This window comes from Peromyscus maniculatus, chromosome 3 (assembly GCF_049852395.1).
Source record: "Peromyscus maniculatus bairdii isolate BWxNUB_F1_BW_parent chromosome 3, HU_Pman_BW_mat_3.1, whole genome shotgun sequence".
In the NCBI taxonomy this organism is placed as follows: Eukaryota; Metazoa; Chordata; class Mammalia; order Rodentia; family Cricetidae; genus Peromyscus; species Peromyscus maniculatus.
Window position 1 is genome coordinate 53,897,193 of NC_134854.1, and position 23,315 is coordinate 53,920,507.

Below are 23,315 nucleotides of genomic sequence, written 5' to 3' on the forward strand. Positions count from 1 at the left end.
GATCCTGTCCTCTGGCTCCCTCTCGCCTTTCCCTGGTGGGTATTTTATAGTTAGATATTGTCATCCATCATCGAGGAGTCCGGAGGGGTAGGACAAACTGGAAGCCTGTGACTCTGAAGTTTTACCAGAGTATTTTACCATAAATGTCTTTATCATAACACCATTGTCACCACCACTAGTAATAACAATAATAACAACAACGGTGATGATATGATAGTAATAATAGTAATATAACGAGCCTTGGATTTTCACTAGAGTTGTCAGTTCCCAGGTCTGGCTGGGAGGAGGTAAGATGAGGCCCATGCCTTTCTGTGCTGGCCTCATAATAAGACACAGTTGACAAACAGCCCCTGTTCTGGAAAGTCTGTAACTAAGTTGAAAACTCACGTTTGAAATTCCTTTTCCAGGTGGAATCCTCGTGCCAGACAGTTATTCCTAAGATTAAACTGGAGCCTCATGAAGTGGATCAGTTCTTAAACTTCTCTCCTAAAGAAGGTATGCTCCTCACCCCTTCATTTCTCCCTCACCCCTTCCTTCCCCACCCCTTCCTCCCACACCCTAGGTGCCCATTCTAAAGGGAAGGGAGCACTGTGCAGTAGAGGGTTACAGAGGTAGCTGGCTGTACGGAGTAGTCCTGTTCTTAAGAATCTTGATTCCAAAGAAATATTTTGAAAGCGAAACATTTCTATAATAAGGTCATTTCTCTTTACGTCCTTTATTTTCAGCTAAGCATTAGTGTGGTTTGACGCTTACCAAGGATGGGTTTTTAGACCCATTATCAACTGCTGTGACTTGCATGCGGTTGATGAGACCCCCTGTCGGAACCCACTAGCACCCCACGGGTACACAGCAGTTCTGAGTGGCTCAGCTGAAGCTTGAGTTTTAACCCTCTGTAAATGAAGTCGGAATGTGTCTGCACAATCAGGGTGGGGCTTTAGCTGTCCTGTTTGGGTAACAGTTGTGGTGCACCCCTTTCCTGCTTGGTAATGTCCATGGTCCCGATGGTGTACCTCTTTGGGCCTCTTGTCATTCATTTTGAACCCAATCATGCCTTGGAATTGTTTATTTTTTGTTAGTTCTCTACATCATTTTTTTTTTCCTGACTCTGTTCTCGTATGAGGCTGAGTTGGGATCCTGGATGCAGACCCTCCGCCTCAGGCGGGCACAGGAAGCTCTCAGCACCTCATTTATACACAGCATGGAGCCCACTCTTCCTAAAATTCTGTGTCTGTTGGTGCCGCACCTTCCTTTTATTTACATGGTCAACATATGTTTAGATGTACAGTTTGTTGCATGGTCAACAAAGGAGTCAGTATCCACGATTACAGAGAAGGTGTGTGTGCTACAGTGTCCACATTGTATATGAGCATTGTATACAATTTACCTTCCTTACCGTTAGGACTCCACTCAGGACTGTATTTGAGACCACTGAATCAGGATTGGCCATCACTGCCTTTACTACCTGTAAAGAAGGAAAAAGTTAATACTTTCCATCTGCATCTGTATCAAGCCTTTGTTTCTCAGCATTGAGCGGCACACATTCATGCCTTTGAGCCCCAGTGTCTGCTTTCAAGCAATTTCTTTCATCTTTTTGGCTGCTCACCACCACCCAACGTATCTTGTTCTTTTCACTATGTTGTGATATGGCTCAGAAAGTGTCACAACCTGAACAATAGATCCCGGTGGTGGCGTCAGGATCTGGGGTCAGTGGAGGAGACATGGCAATCCTCCCTCGTTATCCTGGATAAAGAGATAAAGAAATTGAATATCCTGGCGTACATCAAAGTTTCTAGGCAGAATAGCTTGCTGTCCCCAGCTCCCTCTGCAGCCTGGGAGCAGCATTTCAAATGATGTTTAGAAATCTGATCCTGAGGCACCTGTGTCCAGATGGGCAGGCTTTTCCTGTCAGCCTGCTTCTTTCCTTTGTGGACTACTCACTGCTCAGAAAGGAAAAACGCGGAGCTTTGGAGCTTAGCCGGTGCTGGGCCAGGGGGCAGAAGAACTCTTGGTGTCCTTGGGAGTTCAGCTGGAGTTGCTGGTAGATTAATGCGATCCCTGCTTTTTTCTTTTTTTAAACATACAGTGTCACATATTCCTGGCATGGGTGAAACCTTGGCAACCCTGGCTAATACTTATGCCACGCCTACTTTCTAGCCAGGCATGTGATGTGTTGAAAGGGCATACTCAGCCCTCCCCTGAGCTGCTCAGGTGTGTCAAGCATGCAAGTGCTCTGCAGATACAGAGATGCTGCATGGAGCCAGGCCCCCAGGAGGGGCTTGGGGTGAGGGGCCCTCAAATGTAATCTCCCTCAGCAACCGTGGCTGGCAGAACAGAAAAATCTTGTTCAGAAAAAAAAAGAGGGAGGGAGCTGGGGGTGGACCCCAGGTGATGCTCTCCATTCAGAAGCTCATTCCAACTGCCCTGGGGGTGCTGGCCCAACACCTATGGGGTGCTCTCACCCCTGGTAATGTGCCCTGAAGAAAGGCTTTAGGGGAGAGGGTACCTTGCACCCTGTTTCTTTTTCCTGTGACTACTTATCTAATGGTCAATGCAGGGTTTCTGAATGAAGAATGCCTGGCCTCCTGCCCGCAGGCCCCACCAGGCACATTCCTCCAGAAACAAAGGGGCTTTTCTCCAAGGCGTCCACAGCACTCTCGGGTTGGCAGTTTCCTAAAAGATTGTTTTAAAAACTGCCTACTACTAACACGACTTGCCCATCAACCTGTGTAAACTGTCTAAGAAGAATACAGAGTGGCTGGGCATGTAGCTCAGTTGATAGAATGCTTGCAGAGCGTGCAGGAAGCCGTTAATTCCACCCCCAGTACCACACAAAACCAGGCATGGTGAAGCACACTTTCTATCTCAGCACTCCAGAGGTGGGGGAGGGGGGCAAGAGGATCAGAAGTTCAAGGTCCTCTTCAGCTATCCAGAATTCAAGGCCAGACTGGGGTAGAGGAGTACCTGTCTCAAAATATGTTGCAAAAATAAAATGACAAAGGAACATCATGAAAAGTCTTGTCAACACCCTGTCAGGGGCACCCCCCCCTCCCAGGCTACCCCCCAGGGTCACCCCTTTGTTTGTGTCTCATGCATGCTTGCCCAGGGTAGGTTTGTGCTAAGACCGGGAAGTATGACTCTATGTTCACTTTCCCTTTTCCTACAAAGAGAGGACAACTGGATACACTATTCTGTGCCTTCCCACCCCCCACCCCCCACCCCCCACCTTCTCGCTACATCACATCTTAAAGAACTTTCCAGGTCAGCCTAGAGAGTCACCACTCTGTGCACCTACCCCAAGCTCCTAGTGTGGAAACACACACGTGTGTAACTGCCCCCCCCCCCCCAGTCTCGTGTTCCTCTTCTATGATGGATGAAATGCGCTTTCTTCGTCCTCAGCCTCCGTGGATCAGCTGCACTTACCACCGACACCACCCAGTAGCCACAGCAGTGACTCAGAGGGCAGCCTGAGCCCTAATCCACGCCTGCATCCCTTCAGCCTGTCTCAGGCCCACAGCCCCGCCAGAGCCATGCCCCGGGGCCCCTCTGCCTTGTCCACATCTCCTCTCCTCACAGCTCCACACGTAAGTATCTTGGGTGGCCAGGAATCCTCTCAGAATGATTTTTCATTCTTGTAATGAAATTTTTGTTTAATGGTTAGAAGTCTTTGTCCATGCGATGTTGCTATAACAAAATAACCAAGACTGAGGAAGTTAGGAAAGATGTTTGTTTTGGTGCACAGTCCTGGAGGTGGTGAATTCCAAAAGCATGGTGCCTATATTTACTTAGCTTCTGGGGAGGGTGCTCCGTGCATAGCAGAAAGATAGACAGAGGAAACAGGGAGGGGGAAGGACAGGGACCCTCTGCAGCAGCACACCTCCATGGTAACCAAATCCAGTCCAGTGACACCCAACTCACTCCTGCAAAAAGACATCAGCATGTTCTTCACATCCACACTTCTCAATGGCACTCCACTGGGGACCGAGTCACCAGGGAACTTAGGAACCCCAAAAAACATGTTTGTAAAGACTTGCCTACAAATCTCAGTAATTCTTTTTTCGTACACACATCTCTAGTCCTTACTTATTTGTTTGTTTTCCAGGCCCAGAAGCCTAAGGCATACCATTTCTGTTCTTTTCCTCTCTCCAAGTTCCACCATGAACACTTGCCATTAATGGAGAGGATGCTTACTTAGTGTGCACTAGGGAATGCCTTTCATCTTTTAGATAAGCGTTCTTGGGTGAAATTTGAAAAGAAAGTCTCTCTGAGATCAAGTTCTTTGATGTCAAGAGCTCAAAATCATAGTTTAATCTTTGTGTGTGTTGGGGGCTCTTAACCCAGGGTCCTGGGACAAAAATCACAGGTCATCATTCATCCCACACACATGTAAAAGGAGGGGTAGAGAACTCTCATTTTGTTGTTCTAAAGAGGGACTCTGATTTCTATGAGGTCTTAAAATTTGCAGTCAGATTTTTAAAATTAAACTATAATGAATAACACCTTTTAAAGATAATATTCTATTCTTTGAGAATTTCATACATGCCTGCAATGTTTATGACTAACAAATATAAATGAAATATTTTAAGAAGGTGTGGGAACCAACTGTCAGGATAATGTTGAAAGTTTGAGATTCATTTGTCCCCATAAGTTTTAGATGTTAACAACATGTCACCGTTACTGAGAACAAAGGAATTCATGTCCCCTTCTTTGCCTTTTCTGCTTGAACCTGGCTTTAGATTGTTGGAATTCCTTTCATCCTGTCTGTCTGCATCTCCCTCCAAGATTTACCTACTTTGCACACTTTTGAGGGAAGCCCCCACCCGCCTACTCTTGCTAGCAGCCAGGCAGTGTTTCCTGCTCTCTAAATGCCCCGTGGGGCCCTAATACCTCTACTTGTATTAAACAGCTCATCCTTTGCTGTCTCAGCCTCATGGGCCCACCTGCTCTGGGCAGAGGCATCTCCCGTTACTTTTCTGAGTATAGAGCACTGCCCTCTGCTCAGAACACCACCTCTGTCCTTAGAAGGCATCACTTCTCCAGAAAGCAGCGTCCAAGCCTCATCTTCTCCTCTAAGCCTTTTCTCATCCCGTAAACTCACAAGGATTATTTTTCTCTGAAAGCTGAATGCTCCTTTAGTCAACATTCCAGCCGGGCACTGAACGGCTCTCGAGATTTTACGGGTGTCCCTTCAGCTCCGAGTCTTGATCCTAAGCCACTTCAGAGATGTCCTCTGTGGCAGGGAGCATGGAGATTAGGCACCAGTGCGTCAGCTTGTGTGACTAATATACACACATCACTGTGTCCTGGGCTAAATGCGATGAGCTGTGGTTCTCATGCTCATTGCTGATGGGCAGTGTAGGACTCCGGAAACCAGAACTTCCTGGGAAAATGCCTCCTGGGGTGTCTCTGGGACTTCAGGCCCCTTAGCTGTCAGTGGAGGGGAAGAGCAAGTGTGGTGTGGATAGAGCTAGTTATAAAATTAGCCCTTCAGTGGGCGAGCAATACAAGTCTTGAATGAAGCTGCACTCCAAGGGGATTTCCCATTACCCCTAAGCCTCCGGGGATGTGGGGTGCGAATTCTACACCGTTACTTTGTGTGTGTGTGCTACATAGTGGGGTGTTTCCTGGGAAAGGTGGATGGAGGCCTCTCCAGCCTTCCCTTTGATTTAGAACTCTTGGGTTTAAAGTCCCCTCGTGGGAGGCTGGGGAGGTAATGCAGGGCACTTGCTCGGCAAGCGCGAGGACTTTGAGTTTGAATCACGAGCACCCACTTAAAAAAGCCAGGCATGGCTGCCAGCCATGTGCCACCTTGTGTAACACCAGCCCTGCGGCTGGGACAGGTAGATCCCGAGAACTCACTGGCCGGCCAACCTAGGTGAGAACATCAAACTTCCGGTTCATTGAGAGACTCTGTCTCACTACAGTTGAGAAGATGCCCGGTGTCCTGTTCTGGCCCCCACATGCACACACATGGGCACACACACACATGTACTCTACATGCATGCACCACACACACATATAACAACACATACTACACACACACACACACACACACACACACACACACACACACACACACACACACGTAAATAAATGAGTCACCCACACAGGCACCTCTTCTCTCTCTTGTCTTTTTCTTCGGAGCGCCCGCTGTTAGCGACCCATTGTGACAGGTTCTCCACACCCGGTGTTGAGGTCCTTTTCAGCCACGCCTCTCTGACCTGTCTCTGCTCCCTGTCTGTGCAGAAGCTGCAGGGGTCTGGCCCACTGGTCCTGACGGAGGAAGAGAAGAGGACCTTGATTGCTGAGGGCTATCCGATTCCCACCAAACTGCCCCTGACAAAATCTGAGGAGAAGGCCCTGAAGAAAATCCGGAGAAAAATCAAGAATAAGGTGAGCTGTTCCACGCTAGGCATTTCTGTGATAGAAAAGGAAGAACTGAGCAGCGCCCCTCCCCACCCCCCCAAAGTCCATAGCGGGACTTCTGGTAGCCAGGTCAGGAGCGTAGACACCATCTGCCCATCCTTTCCAGGTCTTTCCGCCCACTGGGTGTGAGCTCTCACACTGGTACATAGACTCCTTGGTGCATGATAGCCTTTCAGAAGCAGGAGGACATACAAGAATCTCCCTTTACGTGGCTTTTTATATATCTCAGCCTTCCGATTTTTACGATGTATGTAATATTTTCTTCTAGTTGCCCTATGTGTAATTTATAAACAACTGTAGTTTTATGCTAGGTTACTTAAAGGTTTGTTTTTCTTGGTAGTGGTCTGTGATTAAAAACAAACTTTCAGTAGCCACCTGGTCTCTGTCTGGGCTCATCTGTTGCCTCTAGGCCTGAAGGGGGCTGGTGAGGCCCAGGCCTGTGACCCAGGCAAAGAGCAGGAAAGGAAGGCAGAGAGAGAACCAGAGTTACACCTCTGTACCCTCATGCAGAGCCAGCAGACGGTTTATACACATCCAAGCCCAGCTGGCTGATTTTATATATAATTGAGTCAGCTGAGGCCCAGAGAGCTGACATCATCTTTCTGAGCTATTTCAACAATCAGTCTGTGACCCAGGACTGATGGCGGGTTGGGAGGATCTGCTGGGGCCAGAAACAGAGTTGGTAATAAATAGATGAGAGTCCACAGTTTAAACAAAGGGGAGCTGGCCACCTAAGTTGTGCAGGTGGCCTCCTGTTTTCCATGCACCCTGTTTTACTTATAAAAATGGAAATTCATTCCCCTCTCCTCTTTCACAGATTTCTGCCCAAGAAAGCAGGAGAAAGAAGAAAGAATACATGGACAGCCTGGAGAAAAAGTAGGCCTGCTCACTGACTGCTTGTGTTTTTAGGAAATAGTCCACCAAACAGGCTGAGGGGCTCAGGTTGGCGTCTTTGATCCCCCGTGCATCAGCAGTGTTTTCCTGCCCCCTGGTGGTCATGTGAGGGAACTGCTTATAACTATGGTGTGTGAATCACAGCTTTCTGGCCATGGTCTTGATTGAGTCTTTGCTTCTAGGCTCCTTGAGCAAGCATTAGATAGTGACATTCCTGAAACTCCTCTGAGATGCCTGGCTTCAGCCTACAGGAGCAGTGTTGCTGACCCAGGTCCTATTGGCCTTGAATGACACAAATCAGACTCTGGTATTTCCTGTACTCTGTGGGCAGACAAAAAAAAAAAATTTTTTTTTTTTTTTTTTTTTTTTGCAAAAATACATGAAGGCACCCTTTGTTCTTTTGAGAAAGCCCTGGAATGCCCCCCAAGGGCTCCAAGAGAAGTGTGAATTAAGTTCCATCTCTACCGACCCTAGAAAGTAGTTCTCCAGCTGACCAGTTGGGGTGATTTTGAGATAGGAAGGAGACGCTTGAAGACCCATAACTGAATCTTTCTCATTTGTGCATGTGAGATAAGACCCTGGCCGACTTCTAACTGGTTCTAGAAGTTTCTATGGGAAGTAGTGTGTCTATGACCTGAGTTAGGTGTTGGTAAAGTAGCATTAAGGAAGCCCATTCTGTTTTGCTGTGTTCTGAAGGCATTCATACCCAAGATTATTTCTGTGGATCCCTCTTCTCTGCCTCTCTGGGCACGTGGGCTCCAGCACATCACTGTCCTGGGTTCTGGTCCTCCCTGCCTTTCACACAGCTCTCAGCTTTCTATCAGACCTGGCCAGGAGTGCAGCTCGCTGGTGGCTCTCCATCCTGTAGTGTAGTGATGGATGAGAGCAACAGGAAGAGGTGAGAACCAGACTGAGATGCCTGACGGGGCTTGCGTGTGTCCCGCGCGCACTCCTTCCTGAGGAGAGCTGGCCCGCTGGGTTGTCCCTCTGGACTCTCGTTCTCTTCTCCACCCAGGCGCTCTCAGCTCTTCCTCACTGGCCACCGCTACGTCTCTCTCTGAGGTGCCACTCACCTCAACCCTAGCCCCTGGCTGAGCAGTTGCCCGCTGGAGAGTGACGGAGTGTCTTTGCTCTCTCTCCCCAGAGTGGAGTCTTGTTCAACTGAGAACTTGGAACTTCGGAAGAAGGTGGAGGTGCTGGAGAACACCAATAGGTGGGTGTGGCCGGAAGATGGTGGGAGGGGTCATAGTGCAAGACCAGAGCGGGAGGCATTCCGCTGAAAATGGGGCTGTACCTGGATGCTCAAGTAGCTGGGCTCCACTTACTGGTTCTGCTTCATGGACTCCCCACATGCACACAGGCATATACACAAATGCACGTGCACACATAACACATACATGGTCTTCTGAGTGTTTGGTGGGAGGATGATCATAGTGAGGACTCTATAAGGGAGTTAAAAGGGAGTGGGCTGGGAGTGTGCCTCAGTCATAGAATGCTTGCCTACCATGCACAAAGCCCTCAGTTCAGTCCCGAGTGCCACAAAAAAACCAAATTAATAAAGAAATCTTAAAAGGGACCTTAGAGCCGGGCGGTGGTGGCGCACGCCTTTAATCCCAGCACTCGGGAGGCAGAGGCAGGCAGATCTCTGTGAGTTCGAGGCCAGCCTGGGCTACCAAGTGAGTTCCAGGAAAGGCACAAAGCTACACAGAGAAACCCTGTCTCGAAAAACCAAAAAAAAAAAAAAAAAAAAAAAAAAGGGACCTTAGAGCAGAATGGAGTCCCTAAGTCTGAGTCTCCTGAAAATGACACTCAGTTTTAGAGGTGGACAAGGAGACACAGAGATTTAATTACAGTTAATTACAGCAATAATCATGTCTATCAGTTTAAAAAGAGACTCAATGGTTTTGTAAGCCTGTTTTCAAAAAATTAATGACTTATATTTCAGTCCCATTTTGAGAAATTAGCTGTGGCTCTGAGTTGCTTATTTCTTTTGACATTTTTTATGTCAGTTGCTGTTTTGGACACATTATAGATAGTGACTCACTCATCCTGGTGAGGTGGGGTGAGGTTACCCCCATTATACAGATGAAGTCTGGGGCGCAGAAGGTTGGTGATTTGCCCAGCATCACCCAGCAGTTCTGCGAATTTCAATATAGAAGGATCCTGTTGGGTTTAACTGTGGCTCACACACAGGGGTTAGGATGGGTAAGACTGAATCATGTTTGAGTCAGTGTGTGTTCCTGGACATGCAGGGTGTTTACTCATGCTCTGAAAATGTCGTGCGTTGGTCAGAGTCCTGTTACCCTTAGTGACATTATAGGTCCAATCAATAAAGCAGAGAAAAATTCATTGAGAGCTAAGGAAATAGGGATTAGTCAATATGGGGTTCAGCATTGATGCCTAATAATAAGACTTCAAGGGCCAAGGGGTCGGGTAAGTCTTCAGCAGTGACGTGGTGCTTTCCACGGCCGCTTTGCGTTTGAAGGCCATGTCCAGTGTCTCTTGGTTTTTGCTATAACCGTAGGCTGCGAAGATGAACTCTTCTCAGTGGGAGTCCCCTCGCTCCCCTCTTGGTTATCCCGAAGGGCACTCACAGAGGGGGTCAGGTGCCCTCTATCTGACCCCTGTGCCCTCAGACTGCCTGAGGCAGGATCACCCCTTCCCCTCCCTCCCACCAACCTGGTGGAACGTCTTCACTGCTGCTCCTCTCTGGCCCCATCTTCTGAGTCCCCATCTCCCTCTGGCCCCCCTCTTTCCAGCAGAGGTGACGTCCAGGCTTTTCTGGTCCTCTGGATCCTGCACCTCAGCCATTACTTTAGCATCCTGTCTCCTGCCTGTCCTTGCTGCTCAGAGCAGATTTGGCTCTGGGCTGGGGAAGGGCCAGGAGGAAGTCCATCAACTTGCTGTTTTCTTCCTGGGGCGTCGGGACTCAGCTGTTAGGCCTCCCATTGGCCACACGGGTGCAGCAAAGCCTCAGCAGGGCTGTGTGAGGACCAAGAAGGAGCCTGTTGAGGAGAAGGACCCACAAGCCACCTGGCCTGGCATGGGGTCTCTGGCCCTCTCCATCTGGCTACACTTTGCTTTGCTTGTTTATTTCTCTATGCTTTTCACACACACACACACACATCCCTCCCCCCAAGCGCCGGGATTACAGGGGTGCACCCCCACATCCAGGCTTGAACTTTTTTTTGTTTGTTGTTTGCTGGCTTAAATCAGGTATCCACACATCCGAAGGTTCGAATTGGTGTAGGCATCCATTGTGTGTTTCCCATCTTTAACTGCAGATTCTCTTCCGTGTCCATATTTGCTTAATACAGAGCCCAGCCAGTCATGCCATGGCCTCCCCAAGTCTTGCATGCCTGTGGTGCCCTCTAGACAGTCCCGTGTTCACTGTGGACTGCTTTGCTTTGAAGTTAAGTATGAATTCCTCCTAGGTTCCTCTCACCCTCCCCGGGAGGTATGTGAACACGCATTTCCTGGTTATCAGCAGTTTCTAGTAATTACCTAGATAGGTAAGTGTGTAAGGCATTTAGAAACAGCTTTATAGACTCCAATCATTTCTTCTTCAGTTATTGGCAGGGCATTTCTATTTAATAATGTTGTGGGGGATCTATGCATGCATGTGCGTGTGGCTAGGGAGGGAGTGGAGGCCAGCTATTGAAATCCATATCTTTGTCTATCACTCTCCACCTTGTTTTTTGAGACAGGGTCTCTTACTGAACCTGGGGCTTGCCATTTCTATGGCCTGGCTATCCAGAGAGCCCCCAGGATATGCCTGTCTCCATTCCCCATAACTCCCCAAACCCCAGTGCTGGGGGTAACTAGAGCATGCTCCCACACCCGTCTTTTGAAGGAGTACTGGCTATCCAAATTCTTCAGGCTAGAGTGCTCTCTGGGGCTCACTGCCCAGTCAGCTTAGCCTAACTGGTGTGCGGCAAGGTGGACACCTCCTGAGGATGACACCTCTGCCCACCCCAGATACACACAAATCCAATAACGTTTATGTAGAATACATACGTAAACCCCAAACATTGGATTGATCATGACTTCTTAGGATAATTCATATTTCCTTGTTAAAATTTTTTTCATTGAGCAACAAACACTGGAGTCATTCTCCACGGATGTGTTTCCACTGAATCCTCATCTGAAACTGTTTCATCCCTCTGCCTCAGGACCTTGGCGTTTGGCCCTTCCCTGCCAGTGGCTGCCAGTGAATGCAGTCAGGACTGGTATATGGGCACCGGCCAAAGCAGGGAACGGGTCTGCTTGTTTCGCTGTGTCTTTACCTTTACCTGGGTGTGACTGACGGATAAAGCTGTGCATTTTTGAGTGTCGTCATTTAATATAGGTGTGCACTGTAAAATGATTCCCACAGTGGAGTAAATTACACCCCGCCACACACGCATGTGGTTAGCTCTCTTTTTCTGTCATGCAAATGCTTTAGGTCAAAATAAGAATTAGCAGTGACCTGCTGTCCGTCACCTCAAAGCCTTTAACGAACGTCTCCCTGCTCCCCCAGCCCCCGAGTCCTCTGAACCAATTGCACATCCTTGTTTCTGAGTTTTAGAAACCATTCTGTACATAAGCAGGGCCCCAGTGTTTTTCTGTTTCTGCCTGGGTTCTTTCGCTTCACAAACAGGGAGCCTTTCTGGTTACCCCCACTTAGCCAGCCTCTTGAGTGCCAAGAGCCTCCCTGTGGCTCCCTCCCGAGTCTCTGTCTGCTCTCTTCCACTTCTCCTGGTTCAGACTTAACTTCCGGTGGACAACCTGTATGGTGGTGATGGCTGGAACTTGATTCCGTATAACATTCCTGCAGATAATTTTACCCAGGAGTTCCTCCGGTCATCATATCCAGGACCCATAGTTCATGTATTTTGGCTTAAAAGGCAAATACATAAAAGAGCTGTTCCTGCTGAAGCATGGTCTCTGGTGGGGCCTGCTGCCCCACCTCGTCTCTCCTGCCCTCCTCCTGTTTCTCGCAAGGGCCTCCCCTTGCTCGGAAGGCCACAGTGACCAAAACGACTATGGTGTAAACACCGCTGACCCTGTGCCCCAACACCAGCTGCCGGGAAGCAGGTGGCAGGGAAGGCTTCTGGACCCCTGGTCACATCACATGCTGTTTGAACTGAGCACAGACCTGGGCGGAATGAACACACAGCTGTGTTTGCGATGCTGTTGACGCTTCTCCCGTCGCTGTCCTCTGGAGGCAGCTGGACGGAAGTAGAAGCATGACAAACGTTGATGGCAACACGATTGCAAGAAGTGGGTGGGAGACACAGAGTGGCATCGGTTTCACGTGCCATGGGCACGGTGAGTGACTGTTTCATCACTAGAGGAAAATAACGCCTCTCGTAGCTAAGATATGCAGATGAAGAGTACTGAGGTGAGCCAATCTGGATCCTGTTTGCCCCAAATTCAGCAAAGACTCCTGGCATGTTGGTTTCTAGGGGAAAGGACTCCTTTTTCTGAGCTCGAGACACTGGATGGAGGCCACCCAGGCATGGGGTGTGTGTCTGTGTGTCCCTGTGTCCTCTCTCTCTCCAGAGCTGGCACACGGTGTGAACGCACCTTCGTGCCGTCTTCCCTAAGATGATCCGCTAATTGCATGCCATCAAGGAGGCAGAGAGCGGAGTGAGATGGTGTCCCAGGGGACCCTTTCTCCTCAGCTCAATCAGCCAAGTACATTCGCACTTAGCGGTGCCCGTCGGGGCTGCTGGAGACTCCTCTGCTTCTCTGAGCTTACCACTGGCCTCTCAGGACAGGAGCTCTCAGGAAGGCCCCACCCTTGACTCACTCCTGAGACATCCTGTTCTCTAGCCCTCTGGCCACTTCGCGTAAGCGAGGCACATCCCACCCAGCCCATCACGAGAAAGGGTTTGGGGTGCAGTTTGGACCACGTTCATCTCTTGTTTTGTTCTGCCTCTAAAAGGCTGTGGGCGCCAGGCCCTCTCCTCCTGCCTTGACTTTTTAGATTCTCCGGAACTCGGTCTTAAAATGCATCTTAGATAACTCGTCTCCCTGCTAGTCCCAGAAAGGCCCAGGGAGGTTAAAGTCATAACAGTAGTGGGAGGTGGAAGGGACTGGAACGCAGCCCCCTGGCTGTGGCCCTGATCTTTATGTACCTCCCCCCCCCATGCTGTACTGCTGCCCCCTCACTCTCCCCAGCCTGGGACAGACCTGGCCAAGAGAGCCTTTAGAGAGGACCCTGGGAGGGATCGTCAGCAAGACCACAAGGATGTGTCTCCCCAGAACTTGCACTCTGCGCTGGTGTCCAGGATCCCGGAATTCTCTGTCCAGATGCTCTTCACCCGTTTCCAGGGTCTGTGTGGACTTCTACCCCATGTCTGTTCTCTGAAGGGTAAACCAGGGGACCCATGGGCCCCTGAGGTCAGTCGGGTACCAGAGATTGTTCTTTGTGAAGGTTGTTTGTGTGATTGGAGCTGAGACGGGTGTAGGGGGGTCAGGGAAGCGGGGAGAGAGTGAGAGTGTGTCCCTTCACAGTGTCAGGCCTGGGGTCTCATTTGGCCTTACTGCAGAAGATCTGAGGTTGCGGAGTCCGAGACAGAGGGCTTTGTGATGCCCAGCACAGCAGGCAGTGTGACCCCTGACATGTTTGTCTTAGTTCTCTTTGCCACCACATTCCAGAAAAGGTCCAGGTGGGCATTGCCCTCCCAGTGGCTAGGGCTAAGAAGGCCATGGGCTTGAGGACTCCCTGGTTTTTTTAGCAGGTTGTAAATAAGCCTGCTTTTCTGCCCAGGGGTAGATATCACTTCCTCCCTCTAGGTTGCCAGCTTTGTTCATCAGCCCTGGGAATGGGCCCACGTGAAAGGGCAGATAGGCCTTTCAGCCCTGGCATGCCCAGAGGACAATACCTGCTCCCTTCTGGAAGCAGTTACTTCCTTGGCTGTGACAGAACATCTGACGGAAACTTTTTGAGAAAGGAGGGTTTATTCTGGCTCGTGGTCTGAGGCAACAGTCTAATCGGAAGAAGACGTGGTGGGAGGGGGAGGCAGGTGGTCACACTGTGGTGGTGGCGCTCTGCTCGCTTCCTCCTTTTCTGCTTTTCGTTTGGTCTTGGACTGCAGCTTGTGGGCTGGTACCACCCACATCCAGGGTGGATCATCTCACCTGAGTAGACCCTCTCTGGAAAGACTTCCCGACGCTCCTAGAGGTGTGTCTCCTAAGCAATTCTAAACCTCCTCACGTTGACCCTGGAGGTTGACTGTCAGACTTCTGATGTCTCTTCAAGACAGCAGCGAGTACTGTCCTCTGCCACCCTGTGCTGTGGGGTGGAGCCAGAGGTGGAAAGAGAAGAGACACAGGCTCAGCCTGGATCCAGGCGTAAGACTGCGATGAAGACGTCTGGGAGTCTAAGAATTTCAAAGCCAAACGCCGTGTAGAGAAAACTGCAAGGGATAGGAGTTGATAGTGCCTTATAGACAGAGCAACCCAGCGTCGAGGGTGTGAGGAAAAGCCTTTCCTGAGACCACGGGGGCTGGGGATATGCATTTGATTAGCAGTGAAAAATCACCCCATGTCGCTCTTTGACCTTTCTGTGACCGAGTCCTCTCTCAGGTCTGCTCTTCTTAGTCTTTAAACCCTGTGTGAGAATTCCTATCGCAGCTCTTCCCAGTTAAGTCTGCTGGGCTCTGCCTGTGTCCTGGCTCTCCTGGGCTGTCCTCTGAGCCTACAAAGCCGTGTTCGTTTGCACTCTCTTTGTACATTCCTCCACACACACTGTTGTGTCTTCTGTGTGTGAGTTCGTCTCGTCTCTTTTGGACCAGTTACTGGCTGAGCCCACCCTCCGCCATAGACAGAGGAGCCATAGAGGATGGAGAAATGACTCATATTACGTTTCTCTAGATTTTCGTCTTGGTTTAACTCATTTCTCGTTTCTCCAGTATCCACACCCTCTGTTGTATATGCAGTGTGTTTTCTTTTCATATGGAAATAGCTCAAACTTCAAAGAGGTATTGAGAGCTCTATCGTAGAGCCCCCAGAAAGATCAGAAAAGCATTTTAGTGTGCCTTAGTAGTGAATTTAGAAATCTCTCAGACCTGGTAAATATTCTAGGGCAGTAGGTAATATAGTAATTCAGAAATGCTTTCTGGTACTTTTAAAATAAATGTCCTATAATATAGAAACCCCTCAGAAAGGAGGCTGGAGAGATGCTCTTCCAGAGGTCACAGGTTTGATTCCCAGCACCCACACGATGGTTCACAACTGTCTATAAGTCCAATTTCAGGGGATCCAGTGTCCTCTTCTGGCTTCCACAGACGCTGCACATATGTGATGAACAGATATAATAGAGACGAAAAAAGATCCATACCCATGAAATAAAAATAAAAATTTAAGAAAATAGTTCACTCAGAAAAAGGAGACAGTACTCACCGTGCTTCCCCTCCCCCCACACCACTTCCTCTTTTGTAGTTAGGCCAGAGCCCCATAAATGACTCTCAGAGAGCAAAAGAATATAAATGGCGGGAATTAGAGTTTTAGTGTGCTAGCTGTCGTTGCCTTTTGCAGGTGTCCCACTTTAAGGTATTGAGATGGTTCCTGTTCCTTCTGAAAGACCTGGTTGGAATTTCTAATTGTGAATATTGCATTCCGCCACCCACTGGGGTGGATATTCGGGCCTTTGCACTCCCCGGGGGCTCAGAATTTGCCAGACACAGCTTTGTACGACTGCGCAGCGGTAGCGTGGGGAGGGAGCCAAAGTGGGGATGCGGGTGGGTTTGCTTCAGAGGGACACAAGTGCTTATCTAGTCCACTGAGTCTCTGATTCATTGGTATAGTGGGTATAGTGTGTGTGTGTGTGTGTGTGTGTGTGTGTGTGTGTGTGTGTGTGTGTGCATGAGCACACGCACACAATGGTTAAGTTACACTGAGACCTTTTCTTTGGAAATCACTTCACATTTTGTATTACCCACAGCTGACATAACCCAAAACAGATTTGTATATGCTGTAACTAACTAATGTGTATCTTGTATTCATTATTATTTGTCACTGTCTGTTGTTCCCTGATGCTATGTTTTCTGTTTGATTTCATTTTATTCAAATAATACACCAGTTAAACCCCAACTGATCTCATGTCTCACTGAAGGTTCATGATCCGGCATATGGAAAGTATTGCTCTAGGTAAGAATGTTAAAACAAAAAAGAAAGAGAAGAAAAAGGTTTCATCGTCTTCTGAAGGAGGCTGATTCACCTACAGAGTGGCTTATATGCGCGCGCACACACACACACACACACACACACACACACACACACACACACACACTCCACACACAGCACAACCTAATTCAGTTTCTAGGAAGGTGTGATGTGGGATTTACCGGAAGGCATGTCCATGGAGAGGGTGTTGGGTGAACTTCCCAGTCCGTAACTGGGATCCATCTGCGTATTCTTTCTCCTGGTTTCTGACTCCAGTAGGGGATGAATTCCTTCACTGTTCAAAAGCTTGCCTACACTAGCTGTGTATCCTTTGCACTGTCTACTGCCCCCTCTCCATCTTGGAAATAAAGGATATCGAGGAAAACAAAACTAAGCCAAATATAAAGATAACAAACCGGATCCCTGACGTTGTTTCCAGCCCCTGCGTGTTTGCGTCTCGTTCTCTTGGATGCTTTTGGTGCTTTGCCTGGTTTTCTCTGATGTGCTGGGTAGGGTACAGCGTGATGCTTTATTTGGGGCAAGATTGCAGCTCCCTTTGACTGCTCTTCCGCAAGGACATGCATGAAGATGCCACTAGGTTTATTATCACACTTCACCATCCAACAAGAATCTACATTTTCAATCAAGCACGGGACATGCCAATTTAACAAGTTGTGAAAAATCTGTTGGCCCAGATAAAAATTTAAGAGTGTCTTTCCCTCTAAACTAAGACCTTGATCCCCGAAGCCCAAGAATTCATTAAGCCATAATTGGCCATACTCACTGATGATTCAAAATACGGTAATATGGGGAAGTGTGTATGGCGCTTTGGGGGACCGCTGGGGTCTTAGATCTGTTTTTCATAGTTTTAAAATAGTATTTCCGTTTCACCTGATAGCTGCCTTCCTTACATCAAGTCCTCCAGGCTGGTTGACCGGCTTTTGTCATCCAGGTTTTCAGTGCTGCGGGTGGTGATGCCCGTCCTGGTGCATCACAGGATGCCCCTCATCACCCCGGAATATCATATCCATTCTGAGGCTTTCCAGAGAAGGAAGCTTGCTCTTCTGCTAGCCATGAAGAGGTAGCGAGTGCTTTTCAGAGACGCATCATTCAGCGGATCAGCTTTCCAGGCAGAGCGATCCTTCTGTGATCCCGCTAGCTGATGTGGTGAGGGAAACTAGCTTTGCCTAGCTGCTGAAGCACAGCTTCCGTGACTTGATGAGAGGCTCGGAGTTGTCATGGTGAGGTCTAAACTGGGCTCCCCCGCACTCAGAGCCAGCCTTCCCATCCTGCCATCCATGCACCTGCTCAGCATCACTCGGGCAATCCGTCTCCTCGGCGTCTGACAGAGGAACAGGTCTCATCTTTTCCATTTATCTAAATAAATAAGTTATATAAATCAGTCAATCAATCCTGAGTTTGACTTCCTGACCCCGAAGCTTGTGCAGGCCTCATCGGAGCCCGTCTGTCTGTCTGTCACGTGCACTGTCTTTAATACACCTCTAGCGGTTCCATGGGGCTTATTTTCCTCTATGTTTATGAATGTTTTAAAGTTAGCATAGGAAGAATGGGTTCCATTATGGCATTCTCATATTGCTTATTTGTTTGCTTCTGTCTCTCTTCTGTGTCCCAGTCACCTGTGTTCATTACAACTCTCTCATGGTCCCCTTTCTGCTTTTATCACACACACACACACACACACACACACACACACACACACACACACACACACGCATACACGCATACATATACACATTTGTACACACAGGTACACTTGAGCACACAATCACATACATGCATACTCACATATAAAAATGCACCCCCACACATATATTTGTGTCATTATTAACTGAATGTTAGTGGCACACACCTCACTGCCATTAGACTGGCTGTTACCATAGCCCTTTAATTTCGCCCGAGTTTCGTTACAGTTCTCCATTCTGTGGTCATTTGTCATAGTGACGTTTCATGTCTAACAGCGCACACGATACTCCAGCCACATTACTGTCACGTTAACGTGACTGGATGTTAAAAGAATGTAATTGAGACGAGTTTTACTGTGAATTTCATTAGGGTGTTGAGGAAGGGACTCTGTGGTACGTATCAGAAGGCATGCAAGCTGTGGAGTCGGGTGGTTTGGACTGACGCCGTGGCCCCGGGGCTCACTGGTCACACTTCCCTGAGGCGACGACTCATTACCCCAGCCTGTCAGCTCCCGGACATTATACGTGAATTCCCCAGACCTTGTTTGCTCTCAGGAACCTATGTGAAAGCCTGAGGCGGATGAATTACTCTGTTTTTCCCTGTCAGGATGCTTCAGGGGTGCCGACTGGCAGGGCCTCTGGAGTGCTGCACACATGTACACACATGCACATACACGCACCATCATTTCGTTTCACCCCGCCAACCCCAGCAGGAAAAGCAGCAGCAAACCACACGTCATCAAGCTGCTGCGTTCTGCCAGAATGCCAGACTAGAAGTATGTATTTGAATCTACGTGTTTGCTCATCTTCAGGATCTGGATTATAAACTGTTAGGAATCGGGACCCATTAAATGGCTGTTTTCACTGCAGCTGACTCAGTGTGTGATCAGCGTTGAGTCTGGGAAGGATGAGCTGATGGACCCCAAGTGAAGCCCCTCCGGGTAGTGAGCTCAGCCCTCCTGGCGTCCTCCAGCGAGTTTGCGGCGATTCCCCCAAACTTACAGTGCTTGGCGCCTGTGACCAGGAGGGTGGGATGGAGCACTGGCTTAGAACCTGTGGATTTATTCTCTCAAGGAGCTTTAGGAGATTCCGCCTCGCTAGAAGTCCTTTTTCAGGGGGAGACCTGGTGTCCTCTGTGAGAAATTAGGGAAGGGGATACTAACTCCAGTCATCTCAGCCAGAAACTGGAAGGGAGGGGCATTTCTACTGTCCCGGGAAATCTGTTTTCTCAGCAGCTCACACGAATATGGAAAGACTGACCCGCCAACCAGAAACCTTGCATGGGGCTCACCTAGGCCATCTGCACATATGTTACAGTGTGTAACGTGGTCTTCTTGTGGGACTCCTAACGGTGGGAGCAGGGGCTGTCTCTGACTCTGTTATTTTTTTGGGGGACCCTATTCCTCATACTGGGTTGCCTCATCCAGCCTTGGTGTGTGTGTGTGTGAGGGGGGGTGCCTAGTCTTGCCGGGGCTTGGTGTGCCATGGCTGGCTGATGTACATGGGAAGACTGCACTTTTCTGTGGCTGGGGGAGAGGGAGTGGATGGGGGTAGGGGAGGGACTGCAGAAAGGGGAGGGGGGCTGTGACCAGGCTGGGAAGACATGAATTAATTAGTCAGTTAATAAAAAAAAAATTTAAAAAAGCAATATGGAAGCTGGGCAAGGACCGTGGGGTGGGTGGAGTAGAAGTATGGAATGTTTGATGGTAAACAGGGATTGTTGGAAAAAAAAAATAGCCAGGACAGTTTTGCTTCCAAAACACCAGAGGACACTGGAGCAAAGTAGATGGCGTTGGTACAGCTTGGGAAGGGTCTGTCTAGCCGAAGGCTGGGTGGAGAGAGGACACCTGCGCCTGTGCAGGGCGCAGCCGAGGCTGCATCCTGGCTCCCGCGTGCTCAAGGCAGAGCTGAGGCACCCAGTGAAAGTGTCAGGCAACACTGGCAGCAGCGAGGCCACCGCTGTGGCTTAATAGGCAGCCATGACCCTAGGAACTGGTGCCTCGGGAGATGTGGTCCTGTCTGTGAACTTGCCATGACCCTAGGAACTGGTGCCTCGGGAGATGTGGTCCTGTCTGTGTACTTGCCATGACCCTAGGAACTGGTGCCTCGGGAGATGTGGTCCTGCCTGTGTACTTGCCATGACCCTAGGAACTGGTGCCTCGGGAGATGTGGTCCTGCCTGTGTACTTGCTTGTATCGATGTCCCAGAACTTCGGGGAGAACCTCACAAGGGACTGGGGGCTGGCACTACAGATGGCAGTCTGTCCCACACACGCTCTGGCTCGCAGACTCTCAAGTCAGCAGAAGGAGGTCTGCTCGGCCAGTGGCCAGGCAGGAAAGCGCTCAGTCTTAGATGCTGTGGTGGGGCTTTGTGCTGTTCGGCAGTGCAAAGTTGTTCTGAAGAAGCTTGGGTAGAGGAGGGAATAAATTCAGTGACAGAAGAAGGCTGTACAGCACAGCAGCTCTTGGTTATGAACTTCTAAAGTAGAATTTAAATAGATGCTCGGTCAGGATTTCGTGGCCTTGAGCAACATACAGTGTGCTTTTAAAGCGTATCCTACTTTGATAAATAAATACAGGTCATGTCTAACCACGTCTATCTGGCCATGCTTTTATATAACCAAAGTGAAAAGTATGATTTAGTACAATAGCCTTCTGTAGTAAATATCATTTCACTATCTATAAATTATCCCGCAAAGAAAAAACATGGAGTAGGTGGGATCATGGGGGGTTTTTCTTTTGAGTTCAGAAAGTTTCTACCATGTGTTCTGAGGGCTGTTTCGATTCACCGACCAATCCCACCACTACTTACGCTGCAGAAGGCAAAACTCTCCTTAACGCCGCCTTAAACCGAGAGAACTCAAGTCTTTGATACTGGCCAGGGAAGGATTACAAACCTTAGGAAAGCCTGTGAGTGTGTCCAGCATTTGAAAGCCATTTGCGGGGAGATAGCTTTGATGGGCAGCAAGCCCTCGAGGATATTCCAGAATTCTTCTTGCTTGGCTCTGACGCCTCACGTCATGGTGAGCATTTTTCTGAAAATCTTTGATGCTCAGGAGACCACATTTTCTCATAAAGCCTTTCCATCTGTCATGTAAGCTGGCTTTGAGGAGATAAGGGTGAGGAGGAGCTCCGGTGCCTCATGCTGGTCACACGGGGTTCCTGGGGGACACTGTAATCCCGGAGGGTGTGCTGCCAGGTCCCTGCCATGTCTTGCCATTTTGGTTCAGGATTTGCAGAGCAGTTCGCTGACTACATCTTGATATTACACAGAGCATACACTGCTGTGCTCATCTCTGAACCATCACTGTTGTCCTATTTGGGGAATAAAAACCTCTCCCTTCTTCCTCTCTCTCCCTCTCTTCTTCTTCCTCCCTTCACTTGCAGTGTGCGCTGTATACTCTTACTCAGTGATGCACGGGCCATTTCCAGTCACAGCCAGCACCCAAGGCCACTCCTTCAATTGTTCTCAGCTGGCCTTTGTTTTTCTCCTTCTCGCGTTTTTGTTTTTATAGATCAGTGTTTCTCATCTCTTGGTGAAATGAGTCTCCTTGCAATTACCACTGCCCCAGTCTGCTCAGACTGCTGTAACACAATACCATAAATGGTGTGGCTTAGAAACAACAGAAATTTATTTCTTACTGTTCCGGAGGCTGAGGCAGCCAAGATCAAGGTGCTGGCAGATGTGGTGTCTTGTGAGGGATGCCTTTTGGTGCATGGAAGGAAGGTAGCTCCTCACTGTGTTCTTGGGTAGTAGAAGGGAAGATGTCTACTTTCAGCCCCTTATATGGGTACCAATCTTGTTATGAAGACTGAACCGTCAAGGCCTAGTCACCTCCACCATGCCCCCGCCTATTAACACCATATTGCAGGGTCACTGTAAATATGTGGACTTGGAGAGAGGGCACACAGAAACTTTAAAGTATGGTAACCATCCAATCAGAGTGCCCTTCTTCTTTGCTAATTAGCTGACAGACCAGCTTCTGCATGTCAGGGGGTTATTTGGGGGCTCCCCTCTTCCTCAGAGGAGCTAAAGAAGGGACTGGCTGTAGTGCTGTCACTGAGGCTGATGTTGAAGCTCCAGAGGGTTCGGCAGTAATGGTACCAGCAGGTGTAGTCCTCAGGCAGTATCTCTCCCCCAAGGAAACAGCACCTCCGGACCCTGCTCAGATGCAGACGCGAAGCCACCGTGACTTCGGCAGGAGGGTCATTCAGAGCATCGCTATCTCACATGCCCTGTCCTGGTTTTCATTTGTCACCTTGGCAGGACTCTCCTCCAGCAACTTCAGAAGCTTCAGACTCTGGTGATGGGGAAGGTCTCTCGGACCTGCAAGTTAGCCGGCACGCAGACCAGCACCTGCCTCATGGTGAGTTTCCCGGAGGGACTCCCTCCAGCCAGCTCCCTGTTTCCAGATTCCCCTACCTTGATAATGCTAAGAGTGAAGGAAGCCAGAGAGACCATATATCCCATTCCCGGGCTTCCCCTCTGCGTGTCATTGCAGGGACATGACTGAGGGTATGGTCTGTCCTCTGACAGAGGGGTGTTCTTCCTTCTCCAAGTGCTCCCAGGTGGATCGCTTGTCTTTGCAGGTCCGCTCCCCACAGTCTGGGGTCTATAGCTCCCCGTGTTCTCTCCTCGCCTCCAGGTCGTTGTGCTGTGCTTCGCCGTTGCATTCGGCAGCTTCTTCCAGGGCTACGGGCCCTATCCTTCTGCCACCAAGATGGCCCTGCCCAGCCAGCATCGCCTGTCCGAGCCGTACACAGCCTCCGTGGGTAAGTCTCAGCTTCTTTCTGTGGCTTTCCTGGCTTTCTGCAAGGAATCTCATCGGGAAGCCCGATGTATAGAAGTGGAGCTTCTCCATCTGTAGGTGGGGTGTTCTGAGAGTGCCCCCTGGCCTCCCTTGTGTAGCACCAGGAAAGCCCTGACCTGCCTCCACCATTGAGCTCTGATTTGGGGGGTGTGGTTTTGGAAGACTGGAGAGTAAGGAGGACGTTTAGTTTTTCTGACCTCCCGTGGTCACTCTTGTGTCTCTGACTCCCCGAGCGGAATTATATACTATTGTAGTAAGAGTTTACAGCAAAATTAAAGAATTGGTCTGTCTCATCCCGGAGATTTAGAGAAGTCGGAGGCTCTGGTGTTCTC

The 23,315-nt window shown here is 49.3% G+C and overlaps 1 protein-coding gene across 1 annotated transcript in view; it reads left to right on the forward strand.

Annotated features, from left to right (window-relative positions):
• The window catches only part of Creb3l2 (cAMP responsive element binding protein 3 like 2), a 116,024-nt gene that overhangs the window by 84,123 nt on the left and 8,586 nt on the right, over positions 1 to 23,315 (forward strand). Inside the window, exons 4-10 of the mRNA XM_006996657.4 lie at positions 408 to 495; positions 3,397 to 3,581; positions 6,244 to 6,390; positions 7,241 to 7,299; positions 8,462 to 8,530; positions 22,440 to 22,539; positions 22,819 to 22,945. Coding sequence (XP_006996719.2) covers positions 408 to 495; positions 3,397 to 3,581; positions 6,244 to 6,390; positions 7,241 to 7,299; positions 8,462 to 8,530; positions 22,440 to 22,539; positions 22,819 to 22,945 — 775 coding nt within the window. The remainder of the gene's footprint in view (positions 1 to 407; positions 496 to 3,396; positions 3,582 to 6,243; positions 6,391 to 7,240; positions 7,300 to 8,461; positions 8,531 to 22,439; positions 22,540 to 22,818; positions 22,946 to 23,315) is intronic.